Source organism: Choristoneura fumiferana, chromosome 22 (assembly GCF_025370935.1).
Source record: "Choristoneura fumiferana chromosome 22, NRCan_CFum_1, whole genome shotgun sequence".
Lineage (NCBI taxonomy): Eukaryota > Metazoa > Arthropoda > Insecta > Lepidoptera > Tortricidae > Choristoneura > Choristoneura fumiferana.
In genome coordinates this window covers 12,384,847-12,401,732 of record NC_133493.1, presented here as the reverse complement: position 1 = coordinate 12,401,732, position 16,886 = coordinate 12,384,847, and the positions used below count along the sequence as shown (strand labels likewise).

Below are 16,886 nucleotides of genomic sequence, written 5' to 3'. Positions count from 1 at the left end.
GACTTGAAAATTGGTATGCAAATGTAGTTACAAGTACCGTCAACAAAAAGTACAGTCAGATTTAATATAAGTAGGATAGTAACTAAATGAAACAGTTCAACTAAATATTATAATCCAGCAAGGTCCGACTAGTTTCGATCAATTCGGAAGATCTTGTTCATAGGTGAATTAACAATGGTGATAAATAATCTCGTTTTTTCACACATTGTGTAGCCATCTAACAGAAACAGTTAATCCAAACTCTGAATATGGCATGTCGCGGCAACATCGATTTTTCTCTGCATCAAATATTCAGGCCGCTTGCACGTCGCGAAGCTTTTCCTACCAAGTTATGTTTGTATTTGATAATAGTATACATTTATTATTAAGCGGAGTTCGTCCTGGGGACTATAAGTTTGATCGTTGCTTTGTGACATGTCTGTTGAACAAGTTATATTTCGATGGAGACGTAAATAGTTTCATTCGAAAACACCATTTCAATCCGTAACTTATTAATCAACTAGCTTTTGCCCGCGGCTTCGTCCGCGTGGAGTTCGGTTATCGCGCGCTGTTCCGGGATAAAAGTAGCCTATGTCACACAGTATAAACTATCTCTATGCTTAAAATCACGTCAATCCGTCGCTCCGTTTCGACGTGAAAGACGGACAAACACACACACTTTCACATTTATAATATTAAGTATGGATTTAAAATTACCTGATCTCTTAGTTACCTTACCTACTTCTTACATAAAACAGTCATAGACACATTCTATTTTTAATCAATCTCTTTGTATTTACTGGATGGAAATGTCAAAAATATTACATTGCCAATGTCTTCTCTTTTAAAATATGGCTTTTCTGTCCTAATAAATAGGACAATTTCGCCAGTGTCAAGTTAAACTCTCTTTGAGAGGGAGGTCGTACGGTGATTGTAGTTTTTGCAACTTGATAGTAAAATTCCAGAAACCACGCGGAGACCACTTGCGCATTAAAAAATTTTAGACACGAGAGCAATATAGGATTTTGGGATCACTGTTCACTGTTAAGGTTAATCGCCGCATAAAACACTATCAAAATTATACTTCAACTAGCCAAAGAAACATAAATAGCAAAATTAGATATTGTCTACATCCGCCATCTTCGAATGCTACAAATCGAATCCATTGCCAATGTCAAATCGCAATACTTGTCATTTGTAATTTTTACAAATTAGATTTACTAACATTAAAATTAAAATACTTAGTTTGTTATTCACTAAAGTAAATTGTTTGCCTTTGTAGCTAACGTATTAAAAACTTAAATTTGTATTTGTAGCTGACGTATTAAAGAATTAAAAACTTAAAACCCCAAGCATTGTTATTTCAAACTTCAATGCCTCAAAAACGGCTAAACTAATTCTTATCAAACATAGCCAATATCCGTCGTAAGAAAACTCTCTTTAACCTGAAAAGAACCGCATTGAAATCGATCCATCCGTTTGAGCCAGAAACAGATAGACATCTGTGTCAAACTTCTAACACCCCTTTTTCTGCGACAGGGTTTAAAAAAACAATTATTCCGACTAAAACTTGTTTAGACATGCCACCTTCACCCTATCGTTTACCGACACTAGCTTCAGGCTATTCTAGTTTCGCATAATTATGCCAAGTTGAAGCTAATTGCCAAGCTTTAGCTCACTCACAAATTGTGCGGTTCTCTATACTCTTACAACTGTCATAATTTAAATAAAGCCAGCGCCGAAGTGTGGGAAACAGAGATATTAATCATCATCATCATGGTCGTTATTATATCAGCCGTTGGACGTCATTGTTGGACATATAAGAGGCCCCCAGTGTGTTTTTTTTAATAATATTAATAAATAAATATAAATATATCATGGGACACTTGACACCAATTGACCTAGTCCCAAACTAAGCAAAGCTTGTACAATGTACATACTATGGATACTAGGCAACGGATAAACATACTTATATGGATAAATACATATTAAACATCCAAGACCCGAGAACAAACATTCGTATTGTTCATACAAATCTCTGTCCCGGCCGGGGATCGAACCCGGGACCTCAAGCTTCGTAGTCAGGTTCTCTAACCACTAGGCCATCTGGTCGTCTCGTTTGTATGTTTGTCTTTTACGTCGAAACGGAGCGACGGATCGACGTGATTTTTAGCATAGAGATAGTTTATGGGCCAGAGAGTTACATATGCTACTTTTTATCTCGGAAAAATGCATAGCTAACAAGGGAACATCGCGCGATTACAAAATTCCACGCAGGCGAAGCCGCGGGCAAAAACTAGTTCGATATAAACAATAGAGCGTTGATACGGACTCTACAATACGGTTTTCGTTACTACTTTGAAAAAATCTCGTATATTACGAAAGGGGGGGGGAGGGATTAGTACTTTGCTTATTTTTTTTTTATATAAATAGACCAGCGTTTGACTACAATCACGCCTGATGGTAAGCCAAGGTGTGGACTAAGATGGAAACGCATGCCTAACAAATACCCATTCACCCTAGATTTGAAGAAGAAGGCCAGATTGTTCTTTTGCTGACAAGGAGTCGAAAACTAAATTAGTGGCAACTGCCGCCTATTGCTAATCACCGTTTAGTAACTGTCAAATTCCACGTCAAACTTACGTAAGCCACAATCGCACACTGAGCCTACACCCGACGGCAAACAAAACAAAAGTTGTTTATACCGTTTTGCATAAACTCCGAAATCCCCATACAGTTTCCCAAACATCGCCGTTCACAAATCCTTCCGCGAAGAATTCAAGTTCGAGAAAGTTCGGCGAAGTTCGGACAAGTTCGGAGTTGGGGCCGTGCAGGTTGAAGACCGAAATTCGGTTGGCGGAGATTTATCGATGAAAGTTTGCGGTATGACAGGTGACGATCGCTAATTGGGTCGAAGTTGATGGAAATTTAAAGTTACAGGTCTGTTCACTTGCGAAGGCACGTCCCTGCATGACAAATCAACAGTGTGCAATAGAGTTTTCACACCTCTCATTCAGAAAAGTAACTTTTCCTCCCTGACGAGGGGGATCAAAGTGTAACTTTTCCGTTTAATGCTAAGTGTTTTTTGCAAATGCAATTTTTTTAAGTTTATAATTGTAAACCCACTCAATTTTCTATGCTGATTGCTCTTTAATTATATTTAGAATTGTTTTATTCCAATTTTCGTCACACTCGGTGTGAAAAGTTTGAGTCACTCGCCGGGAGCAAAATTATTCTCATCTTGGGCGTTAACACTTGATCCCTCATTACGCTCAGGATTCTGCTTTAGAATCCCTCGCTACACTTAAGATTCTATTGTAAAATCACTCACTACACTCAGGATTCTATTTTAGAATCCTTCGCTACATTCTGGATTAAATGTTGTACCTACCGCTCTCGCCGTAAATACATCATTTTGCTCCCTTGTGACACAAATAACTATGTCGACACAATTAACATCAACTATATAATATCCAGATACAAAATTACCATTAAAATTTGAGGAAACGCAGCCAGCTTTATGGGCTCCCTGCCATGATAATAGCGATCTGCGTGACATTTATAAATATACTAGCTTTTGCCCGCGGCTCCGCCCGCGTGGTATTCGGTTATCGCGCGCTGTTCCCTCGGAAACAGTGCATTTTTCCGGGATAAAAAGTAGCCTATGTCACTCTCGGGCCCATAAACTATTTCTATGCCAAAAATAGCGTCGATCCGTCGCTCTGTTACGGCGTGAAAGACGGACAAACACACAAACATACAAACACACTTTCGCATTTATAATATTATAAGTTTATATAAGTATGTACGGATTTAGGTTTTTAGGCTTAGAATAAGTTAGTCTTTGTTTTATTTTTATTTCTAATAACCTATTTGTTAATTTCTGTACATTTTGTTTTTGCTTGTAAATATGATTTCCGTTGACTCTAAATAAGTTTACAGTAATTATCTCATTATAGCATCATGATTCGTCAGTTTCCGTTAGTGTAAAATTTCACTTGTTTATTGCATATTAAGAAGATAAACATACGTGTCTCGCATCACATTTATTCAGTTTGTCGATCGTGAAGAGATCACGTCATCCAGTTGTTGTATAAAAAAATTAAAAGACAATTTTTAAACGTATTATATACTTTTTTTGTGTTTTTGCGGTGGTAAGTAAATAGTCAATAGACGTTCCTATAGAATAATTTGGCATAGTTACTTTATACTCACACACTTGTTCATCGATTAAAGATAAAATATGGCAGGGTGGTAGATCATGAGTGAGAAATTAGTTTGTTGTGTAGAGTACAATTTTCATTGCAGACGTTTTTCTTCCGTGACCATTTAATATGCGGTTGTTTAGTAATAATGACATTTTGCTGTGGATATTTTTCCCAAATAACATATCGAATTGCGGACATTTGTCAACAGAACGTAACGCTAGAAGAGCACTTGTAAATTTAATTAATTTAAGCAGACGATCGTGGGTTCAAACCCCGGCTCGCACTTTTGAGTTTATCGAAATTCATGTGCGAAATTACATTTGAAATAAAATAAATGGCTCGTGGTAAATTCACCACGAGCTTTATGGTAAAGGGAAACATTGCGAGGAAACCTGCACACACCTGCGAAGCGATTCAATGGTGGGTGTGAAGTTCGCGATCCGCGCTGGGTCCGCGTGGGAACTACGGCCTAAGCCCTCGCATTCAGAGAGGACGCCTACCTATATAGGCTGGGGTGATGATGGGTAAAAATACGGTGGAATGGAAAACCTTTTCTGAAGCCTGTTAAAAAGAACAGTAACTCTTGATTCTTGGAGTAAAGTATGGAGATCGATCGGCACGCTATGGGCTGTATTTATGGGCAGGTCGACATGCAAAGCTAATGTTTATGCCCCATGCTGCGACTTCTGTATTCGATTTAACTTGGGACCGGGGTAACAGTATTAACTATTATAATTCGACGTAAGTACCTATTTGCCCAGGATATGAGTATTTCTAGGCTTGAAAAATTTAATGGACGTGGAGGATAAAAAACTTAGTTCTAGGTTTTAAGTTAACCTTACCTTACCAATACGAAATCCTTAGAAAAATATTATTTGATTTTTTTGTTATGTCTACGGAACCCTATCCTGGGCGTGTCCGACACGCTCTTACCCGGTTTTCCTTTTTTATTCAAAGTTTTTTAAGGCAGTTGAGTTTTCGATATTTATTATTCGATTTTTTCATTTCATAATTTTTTGATGTTTATTTAAGAGTGTTGAAGCAATATGTCTACAGAGAAGACTTAAGAAAATAGACGTACATTATGCTCGAAAAACATAACCCTCCTCTGGGACGTCGGGTAAAAATATATTGCGTTGCGAGCTCTATATTAACTCATACTCAAAGCAAGTTTTTGATCGTTGCGTCAAAGAGTTCTGTTGTATTTTACGAGTGTCGCCACATTTAAAGCTTGGATATCTGTAGGTACGATCAGTCAAATAAGTGGTTTATCAATTTCTAAACAAGTTTCTATCAAACGAATATGAAAAAAAGGGTTTATTCCAATAATTATTCTACAGAAGAGCTACAACTAAAGGTCCTAGGGTAACCTAACTTGAAGGGTCCACGGAAAGACCAAGCCTAGTCACTTTTTTTTTAAATTGAGAATTTTATCTCAAAATGTAGAGCTCACAAAGTACTATAACTTACCACTGAATTAAATAATCTGAAAACAATATAAAATCTATTTTTTTATCTTTTAAATAAATGGTAACCATAGTAATTGTTCGTGATGACTAACTTTAAAACCGCTATAACTCAAAAAGTTGCTTAGGTGACTAGACACGTTCTCTCCGTGGACCCTTCACTTAAAGTCAAACTTTCAAGTTGACAGACACGTCTATTAGCATTATTGTTTTTTGACATGCAAACGATTATCAACTTTAGGGTGGTAGACCACATATTTGGCCGATGTTACATTGGTATACCTTTGTTTTTTGTACAGTCGAGTTCATAAACTTGTGAGAAAAAATTTGATCAAAAATACAAAATACTTTATTTAAATAAACATAGCCAATACATGAGTAATATCCATCAGACTCCAAACTAGGCTGAGCCTGTATCTTGGACGTCTGCAGGTGCTAATAATCATGTATGTTTACCACAAATTATATTATTAACTAGAGAAAAAACTTAAACAATACTGAAGGTGCATGCAAAAAGTAAACAAGTTTATGTGCGAATGTGTATGCGAGCGCGCACGCGCGCGTGAATATGTGTATGTAAGTGAGTGTGTGTGGGTGTGAGTGTGTATGTGTGTGTCTAGTCCCGAATAATTATTCTGTCTCCAAGTAAACAAAGTAAAGTAAAGTTAGAAAGTAAGGTAGTGTGTAGTTTTGCTCACAAGTTTATAAACTCGACTGTACTGCGTACAAAATTTTGATATTCAATAAAGATCAATTATATTGTTTTTTATTGTATTGTATTGTATTGTATTGTATTGTATCTTTTTCTAACTAGTGTTTTTATTGTTGCAGTTACGTAGACCAGTAATATGAGAAAGGAGGAACGCTTCTGACGTCATGGGGACCCGCGCTTGCCTCCTCCTTGCCATACTTTGTGCCGCAGTGGTAAGTCTTACAACAAGCTAACCAGACAAGATATAATATCTTCCTCTGATACGTCTCGCTCCTTTTCTTATTGGCATAATTTATTTCGTCTCGTTGGCTTTGCTATAGCTAGCTTTTTCATGCGACTCCGTGTACGAAAAATTCGTTTATCGCTATCCCATAGGATGCATGATAAAGTACTGTCGAGGAACTTGATTCCTAGGTCACCATTGAATCTTGTCATAAGCATTGCTATCACGATGATTAGTTAGCTTGAACACATTGTATTTTTATTGTATAAAATTCTTTATCCATACTAATATTAAAATACGAAAGTGTGTTTGTGTGTTTGCCCGTCTTTCACGCCGTAACGGAGCGACGGATCGACGTGATTTTTGGCATAGAGATAGTTTATGGGCCCGAGAGTGACATAGGCTACTTTTTATCCCGGTAAATGCACAGTTCCCGAGGGAACAGCGCGCGATAACCGAATACCACGCGGGCGGAGCCGCGGGCAAAAGCTAGTTTATCGTATAATGGTGTAAACTACTATGAGAAAGATATATCTATAAAAGCGAATTTGCAACAAAAAAACAACACAAATTCGGAACGATAAATACGGTCGTTCAAAAATTTGTATTAGGTAAGTAAAAATATTTTTAACAAAAACCTTTCATATAAAATATATTTTACTATAGTAATTTGCTTGAAATTAACTTTAAAGTTCTCACAAATATATCGTGTTACTTAATTAAATGAACACATTCCAACGTCAAATTTACAATTTGACGAAATAAATTACCATAACAGCATTTGACTGATTCGCAGTTTTGAATAACTAATTGAAATAATTGGAATACTATTTAGTCTAACGCGTTGGTTATTAGTTACGTAATAAATGAGTTTGGAATTTTGATTTATGGAATTTGCGTTTGCAGTATTTACTTCTTGTTCATTTACGTTTAAATTCATTTTTACGGAAAAATACAATGATGTTTCACTTGTTTCAGTATAGAGCGTGTATTTTTAATGTTGCAATCACAAATTTGTAAGGGTAGTTCGGCATTTTTAAACATACTTTCTTAATAAATGTTTACGTATTTAGTATGTTTAATGGTCATAATAACCATTACGATACAGCCGTGTTCATAATAGAATCCAATGTCGTAATGCTGGTCATTATCTATGGTTTTTGAACGCATAATGGAGGGTTTACTATATGGGTGTAGATAAAATATTTTTTATCACAACTACAATTTTATTTCCTCCACAAAGGGCAAGGTAACCGACGACTTTACCCCATAACGGTTATCCCTTTATCGCAGAGTCGTGGGGTTATGCCGGTAATACCAACATAACAATTAGGACAAGTGAAATAGGTAATAGAGTGGGGTTAGATCCATGAGGTTGGCGCCATATGGCACGTTATAACTTCATTACATTGCAAATTAATTAACTAGAGAAATAAATTTACGAATTTATTTTCAGGCATACGTATATTTTTAAATGTAAGAAATCAAAATGTGGTGCCTGTTTTCATTACGCACATTTTTTCACGGCTAGACGTTTTTTACTTTTTTAACAAGTACATGAGCCAATTAAGTTATTATAGTAATTAGCATTTGTCATATATTTTTTATACTAATCCACGAGTATGTTGCCAAGACATACTCGTGGATTAGTATTTTTTTAATTTAGTAAAAAAACAGTACCTATAACCACCTACTTATAATACCAAAATAATGTAAATGATTATATCCCTATATATATTATTATGACCTTGCTAATTGTTACTTATTTTTGATGTGACTTATTTTTCAAAAGTGTTTTTCAATAAAAAGACACGTCAGGATCGCTTACCTTCTTTCTAATGCTAAAAAAGTAGTATAAATCGGGAAATAAATTGGGAAAAAAACACAGGATTCCTTGTAAAACTCAAGCAACATAATCTGGGGGCACGGTAGTGCGCCCGCTAAGTCGAGCAAAACAAAATCAAAGGCACGGCCGTACCATACTTTTCTCGAAGCCATTCAGGCTATTTTCAACATAAACTGTTTACAGCATTCGACCTAATTACAACCAACATTGAACACCATAAAAACAAGTCCCATAAAATCGAGAACATCAAAATGAAAATCCAAAACGCTTATTATAATTCAAGACAATAATGTCATCGCATATAAATCTGTCAACACCAAATCCTACTCAACATTCAAAGGCGTCACTCCACCTGCCAATCTGTCACTATGCCGCATCGTTCAATAGGTAATAAATGGTACGTCTTTATGTTAAACAAATTACTTTATAAACATGCCTCTAAAATTGGTCGGATTGATAGAATCTCTGTATGAATATTGAACGTATTTTGAAGCAAAGAAATATTTGGTAATAAATTCGTCAATGTCATTTGCATTTTTGTGTCAAATTTGTTTTGCTTGATGTTGAATAAATTGGCTGCTTAGCGTGACAGGTCGGTTTTCTCCAGGTTATTTTGTTCAGAATTCCTTTTAATAAAGCTTTTTAAATAACACTAGTACAGTCAAGTGCATAAATACAGCGTGTATTTTTGATACTACCTCAAACGAAGATTTAAGTGCTATGAACCGTTTTTTTTTTAATTTATGATAACTACCACAGCGTAATTATTTTTTGAAATATTTTCGAGCAGCTATGTAATGCGTACAATAATTTGATACGAGAGAGAAACGTTCTGTGACAGCTGTCACGCCAACAAGTGCGACGTTTTGAACAAAAACAAGATTCGATTTGTAGCATTCGAACATGGCGGATGTAGACAATATCTAATTTTGCTATTTCTGTTTCTTTGGCTAGTTGAAGTATAATTTTGATAGTGTTTTATGCGGCGATTAACCTTAACAGTGAACAGTGATCACAAAATTCTTTATTGCTCTCGTGTCTGACATTTTTTAATGCGCAAGTTGTCTCCACGTGGTTTCTGGAATTCTACTATCAAGTTGCAAAAACTACAATCACGTACAACGTCCCTCTCAAAGAGAGTTTACTTTGAAACTGGCGAAATTGACCTATAAATTAGGACAGAAAAGCCATATTTTAAAAGAGAAGAAGAAGAAGAAGGGACAAAAACAAAGTAGTATCAGGTAGTGATACACTGCGTGCTTATTCATTTTATAATGAAAATAATAAGTCTATTTGTTTTTACTTAAACATAATAAAATGTGATAATTAGGGCCTTCACTAACGACCCTTAAAGTTTGAGGTAGTATCAAAAATACACGCTGTATATTATGTACGTTACCAAGACGTCAAAAATAACTATACACCTTTAAGACACTAACCATAAGGTCGATATATACATATATCTGACGCTATGGCTGTGTAGATATTATGCCCTTGACTGCACAATCGAGAAACTGTATCTCCATGCCAGGGAACTTTGTCATAATAAATTTCACTATGATTTCTTTGGCAGGATGTATGGGATGTTTTTCAGCTGATATGATGATGATGATTAAGGTTTATGATACAATCCTATGACAGATAGAAAGACAGAAAACGTTAGAAACCTAAAAAGCTACTTTCTGTTTTATTTCAGCATTGGCGATTCATGGCTTCAAATATTGTGTCTTGAAAAAATCATTGCGTTATATTTATACGTATTTTGGATGCACAAAAGCAATTAAGTAACTTTGCAGATTATTTTATGTGTTGTTGCCGGGTTCTATTTAATAGTTTTTTCTCGAATCGGTGTTTGATTCTTCGACATTTATGCTTCATCATCATCATCATCATCCCAGCCTATATACGTCCCACTGCAGGGCACAGGCCTCCCCTCAGAATGAGAGGGCTTGGGCAGTAGTTCCCATATCATTCATGCTCATTTATGCTTAAATTGTATAAAAATATTTTCACATTGACTATATTGCCCGAACTTGGCTTTTTTCACTCCATTTCTTTTTCTCGCTACAATAGTTCGCGTTCACGATCCAAGGAACTTGGCTCTGATTATACCAATGCTGCGCATTCAAACTCCGGGGTTTAAAAATAGCCAATAAAAATCAAAGACTCGTTCAAATATTTGCATTCTAGAGGCCACAGATAGAGGAGAAGACAAATCACTTTTAATGTTTAATGCACAACTTCCACCGCATCGCGCGAGAACTTTGCACTCTAAAGTAAAAGTGATTAAGTGTGCCATGATCGGTTTTAGAATAGGACGGACCCATCATTTCTCGTCAGTTTCGTAAAAGGCAGTAATGGGACCTGATATGAGAGTGTGCTGCAGCGCTCTCTATTGCTGGCTATGAACTCCAGACTCCAGCCCTGCGGCGTGGAAGGCGAGGGGAACCCCCCCCCCCCAATATTCCCAAGAAAGTCGTCATGAAGGTTCATGCTGGATGCTCACCCGAAGACCGCGACCGTCAAGAGTGTAGTAGAAAAGTTATCATTACACCCGAGAAAGTAATAACTATGTTCTTATTTAGTTCTCATCTGGAACATACACAGAATATAAACTTCAAGCGGGCTCTTGCTCTAAAATTTTGGAAACTTAGTCAAATCTCTTTTTGAATTCAATAGTCAGGTCCTAATCACGTCTCTCGAATCACTGAAAAAATTTTCAAACTTAGAATCCATAAGAAATACAAAACAACAACAATAAGCACTTAATACTGAGCGGCACAAAATTTGGCCCACTCTACATACAAAATTACCTATTAGGTACTGCATACAATACAATACAATATAATACACTTCATCATCATCATCATTCCAGCCTATATACGTCCCACTGCAGGGCAGAGGCCTCCTCTCAGAACAAGAGGGCTTGGGCCATAAGTTATACCTAATACACGTTGTGTTGCGGGTGTCCATGGGCGACGGTGATCGCTCTGCATCAGGTGACCCGTCTGCTCGTTTTATAAAAAAACTTGTCTTATTCTTTATGACACACCACAAATCAGTACAAAAAACACTTTGTGCATACATTTGAGGCCCAGATTTTTTGCCACTCATTATATTATTATTATTAGCCTATTCTATCCCACTGCTGATCAAAGGCCTCCCTCTGATACTTCCACTGCTCTCTGTCCACTGCATACAGGGGATCCTTCAAAAAGTAGTCCAGTTCGTCTCAAACTTTAAGCACTTAGTCGAATATCTAACGTAAGGCAGCTGTTTCAACCGCTCTGTGCCAGGCCTGTACCGCCTAAGGTTTGCGTAATAAATCAATATTTTATTCAATGAAATATTCCGCTTCAGAAATCAACAGTGAGATGTTAAAGGGAAACTCGTTCGATCGGATTACTAAAGAAAAAGCCTTTGAAAGCTGTTAAAAGCTTTTCTATTATTGTCATAAAAAAGTAATCTAGATTCGTCTATTCGTGAAAAGCGATGGATTCATTTCATTTGGTATATTTTGGTTAACGAGATTCTACATTTTTTTTATTAGTAAGTTTAATGTTTAATGTACGCTTAAGTGAGTGAAACTTGAGGCATAGCTTGAGTTGGTTACCATAATCGTTATTTACTATTACCAACATTTCCAGAGACCTTTTGTTTGATAATTGCACCCGTGCGAAACTAGGGCGGGTCGCAAGCCCCGAATAAGTTATACCAAGAATGAACAAAAAAACTGAACTAAAAGAGCATTACCAATTTAAACCTAGACTCCAATAATTCCCATTTCTTCTCTCAGATTGCTGGCCATAAATTAAACAAATACACATCTCTATTATAGTCGCTTCTCGAAAATAAGGTCACAGTAACGGCCATTAACGTGGGGCTGTCCATCAAAGGGCCGTACAATGAACATGGGCAATAAAACAGGGCCGCCCGATCGCGGCCCGCGGGCCAATTTCACCGAATCGACACCCCTGCCTCTGGAGGGCTCCATGCGGTATGTAGCCATTTAATAAATTGCCCAATTTATTTGGATCCGTTATTTGCTGTGGGATTGCATTTTGTAGTTGCTGTTGGGATGAAATGGAATTAGTTTTTTTCTGAAAATATACTATAAGTATGCTATATAACTTATTGTATTATATTCTATGACACATAAGACATAACTAAGTAAACATAAAAAACATTAATGGATTGAAGATACTATTGTTCATTTGCGATATTCAATTTTATAATTTTCTATTGGTTGTACTTTAGCAAGTTTGTATATATATTGTATACTAAACAAACTCTATTAAGTTCATGTTTCTCTAACTAAATCAAATATAAGTATGAATTTGCTTGAGATGAACATTCAGATTAATTTTAGAAAAAAAAGATAGGTTCGTAAAACTCACTGAACTTTTATTTTATTCTGAAATACTTATTAAAAAACAGTACATTGGTGCTTACTTAGTCTTTAATATGTAATTTAGTTTTCCTAAATAATAATCATGATGATAGGCTACCGCGAAATTCAAAAATCGAAGTTCGCATCGTACCGTCTCTCTCACTCTCGTATTAAAATATTAATTAGCATCAGCGGGACGGCAAGACACAAAATTCGAATTTTGCAGTTCTTAGTAATAGGGCAGTGCCAGATTTATATTTTTTATGAGTGTTATCCATTTTATTTCCGCCGCCCCATGTACATTTCTAAAACTTGTTTGACTTTTTAACCCCCGACACAAAAAGAGGGGTGTTGTAAGTTTGACCGCTATGTGTGTCTGTCTGTGGCACCGTAGTTCTTAAACGGGTGGACAGATTTGAATGAGATTTTTTTATTTGAAAGCAGGGTTTTTAGCGATGATTTTTAGACATGTTTCATCAAAATCGGTTAAGCCGTTTTCTAGATATTGAACTTTGAAATTACAGAGTCGGGTGTTTTCCAACTTTTTGTTGGTTGGGTTAGGTTATATCCTCTGAAATCGGGTGATCGCTCTCTGAAATCTGCCGTCCCTAGGCAGCGGCCTTTACAGCCAATTGACAAATGCAGGACTGGTATAGGACCAGTATACCTAGATTTTGGTTTCTTAATAAATTTTCACGCAACATACCTATCCACTAAGGTGAATATTTTATTTTATTTTATCTAGTTTGGATTGATGTCCTACTTCTGGCAAAGGCCTCCCCCCATGTCCTCCATTTCTCCCGATCCGAAGCAGCTTGAGGTCAGTCGTCGAGAAATATGTCCAGGTCGTCCCGCCACCGCCGCCTGGGCCTACCCCGCCGTCGCCATCCGTCTTGTGGTAACCACTCAGTGGCTAGCCCACCGCAGTGGATGCATTCGGCTGACGAGGCCGGCCCATTCCCACTTCAACCAGGCAGTCTTTGCACCGACATCGACAATGCGTGTTATAATGCAGCACCGTGATCCAGATTCGATCAATCCTGCCTACTCATAGCTCTTTGACAAACGTTTGGTTTGGAGTATAAAGAAATCATTATTATTTTCACAATTTCACAAAAACCATTCCACCCTTTAAAAGCAAAAATTATTCTCTCTCGAATAACATCCTCCCTAAACCCGTTTACAGTTACCCAGTAATATGATGAGATACGCCGCGATTCCCTGGACAGAGCAATATCCGTTGCTGCCCGTAAATACACACCCTCATAAATATTAGATTGACAGCGAGCAATCTACTGCGAACATTATGTTGTTATTCGTTAAATTGTTATTGCGGACCGAATGTGGTGTCGGGTGGGAGATGAAATTTCGTAAGATTGTGATGAAAATTACATTGGGTTTTAGGTATAGGTATGTTGACGATCATGTTTAGTGTTGGTATCAACAATTGCTTTTCTAACGGATTGGAAATGAGATTTCATAAAGTTTGGTGACAAGAAGAGTTTAGGTATTAAGTAGGTACAAACTATTCCAACGCTTGAATAAATTGTTGAAAACTAAACCTAGGCCTTGGGAATCGAACCCACTTTCTCGTCATTTTGTGATGCGTGGTTAACGATACTATTGCTACGTTTATACTTAATTAATTAAGTATTTATGAAGTAGTATTTATGTAGTAATATTAAGTATAAACATTCCAGTAAAAAGTGATTTTCGGTATCATAAATAGGCATCATAGATCGTACGAACTCTTATTAAATCGGTTTACTAATGTATCGGCACAAATTATTTAGCAAATTAATAGCTCCCAAACTATTTATCCCATATTTTTATTTAGGCGAAATTTCATTTCCCAACTCAACATTTCGCACTGATATCATTTCCCAACTAATGATTTGATAAATGATTAGTATGCAAATTATTACCTGGGATATTTTTAAGATGTCATTTGTGTTTTCGTCAAATGCGTTGATTGGCATTCCTTCATTTAGCAAGCAAACAAGCAAGCAAGCCAATGTTTTTTTCCGTTCTGTTACAAAAAAAAACCTAACATCGAAGGCTAAGGCGGAAGCTACGCTACGCTTCGCTCCCGCCTTAGCCTTCTGAACCTAACCTATCCAAGTCGCTTCTGCCTAGTCTCGTCTTGCTCGCTCGCTTCGCTCGCTCACCGCCACATGATTTAACATTTATTAATTTTATTATTGTATATCATGACTGATATACCTACCTAATGTATAAAAATTGGCCAAATGTTATTTGACTATTTGTTATTTGCCTTAGCCAATCATTTACTACATAACTAATTGTTTGCCACATAAAAATGTGATGAAGTAAAATTTTGCAATATAAAAATGTTGCGAAATAAGAAAAATGCGAAGCAAAGTTATGCCAAGGATTGGTTTGCCAAATGAAACTTCGGCGAAAGGTTGGTTGCTAAGTGAAATTTGGCAAAACATATTTCGCCGAAAAGGCAGTACACCCGCTCTCCACGCACAACTCTGACAAAAGCACGCATCTTTGCTGTTGGTAAAATGTATGAATGATAAAATTAATAATCAACTGTCAGCATCTAAGCCTTTGTATTTGCGCAAATATTTGTATGTAATTTTAGTCATAACCTCAGGCTTCATGTATAATTAATTTCGTACATGTTTACTTTCAATCAACCGTGTTCCACCAGTTCAATTGGAAACGCATTTTTCACACATTCTCAATTACAAATGTGTACACGGCAATGTGTTAAAATACGTAAAGTTTAAAACGTATAACGATCAAAATCTATAATATAAAAGTGAACCGCCAGAACGGGACAAAAAAACGAGACAGAGCAGGATGGCGCTCTATAACACCATTTTGACACGTTTCTCCCAAACAACGCATTATTTCTTTGGAATTTTAAAGCTATTCGATTCTTTGACCTTGGGAATTGCGAAAAACTTGACAAAATATGATATTGGGTGTTTACATTTTGTATATTAAGCAAAATAAAATCACAAGTTCGAATTTCGAGCCAAAAACGAGCGATCTATTATCTATGCCAGTGTTGCCATTCAGGGAAAAATAAATCTATTCATTATCCTACATTGCAGTCTGTAAAGCTCTTTACCCATTCATTGCCGCGCGCCAGATTACGCTGGGCTTGGTCATGACATTTGGTATGTAGATAGCTGGGTCTGAACACATAGGCTACTTTTATTCCAATATTCCCACGGGATAGTTGTTCTTAACACAACACCTCGATGAAGATTACGATATAAATTTTGGGATTTCCCACAGGAATTTTGAAAAAATCCCGGAATTTCAATTGTAATTATCAGAATAGTTTACGCGTGCGAAGCCGCGGGTAAACTCTAGTACATAATAAGCAACAGTATTTTAGACTATCGCGGTCAGCACTAATTCTGTGAATTAAATTAGGGTTTTGTTTCACGTATAGTTCGGCTCACGTAAAAAGAGCGCTGGGTGACAGTGGAGGGGATGTGTTTGCGCAGGGGTACCGTCGCGCACGAAAAGGTCAAGGTCGACTGCCGAACCAATAGCGCGACTGCACAGCCAAGCCCTCCCTCGCTCCTCACGTCTTTCCACCCGTTTGGTCCGTTAATTGCTCACTGCGCAGGTATATCGCCAGCGCTCTTTTTACGTGAGCCGCTACCTTGATTTTAACGAAGCTCAATATTTAGGTTAGCAAAAGGGTAGATCGGTTACCTCCAATTTATTTTTCTGACTGACAGTTTCTATCAGCACACTCACAATTCTCCAATCGTCTCGTGATCATGGCGCATGGAACTGTGCCGAATGCATGCAAGGTACGCGGAACAAAACCCAAATTAAAAAAAAAAATTATAACAAAAAATTGAACCGACAAAAAAAACCATGAAAATAATTTTCTAACAGTCTGAAGTCGGTCGGTGCCTCAGCACGAGCCAGCAGGAGTGGACCTATAGTCATCTACCTCACCTACGCATTTTATATTGGGCTTCAATCACTCCTGCTGGCTCGTTCTGAGGCACCGACTGACATGCTTTATTAGTCTGTAATTCTCGTGCAAAGTTGACATCTTTT

The 16,886-nt window shown here is 37.0% G+C and overlaps 1 protein-coding gene across 1 annotated transcript in view; it reads left to right on the top strand.

The window, feature by feature from the left end:
* The window catches only part of LOC141440152 (ADAMTS-like protein 1), a 245,715-nt gene that overhangs the window by 83,549 nt on the left and 145,280 nt on the right, over positions 1-16,886 (top strand). The window contains exon 2 of the mRNA XM_074104615.1: positions 6,485-6,577. Within this exon, the coding sequence (XP_073960716.1) occupies positions 6,530-6,577 (48 nt within the window). The 5' untranslated portion in view covers positions 6,485-6,529. The remainder of the gene's footprint in view (positions 1-6,484; positions 6,578-16,886) is intronic.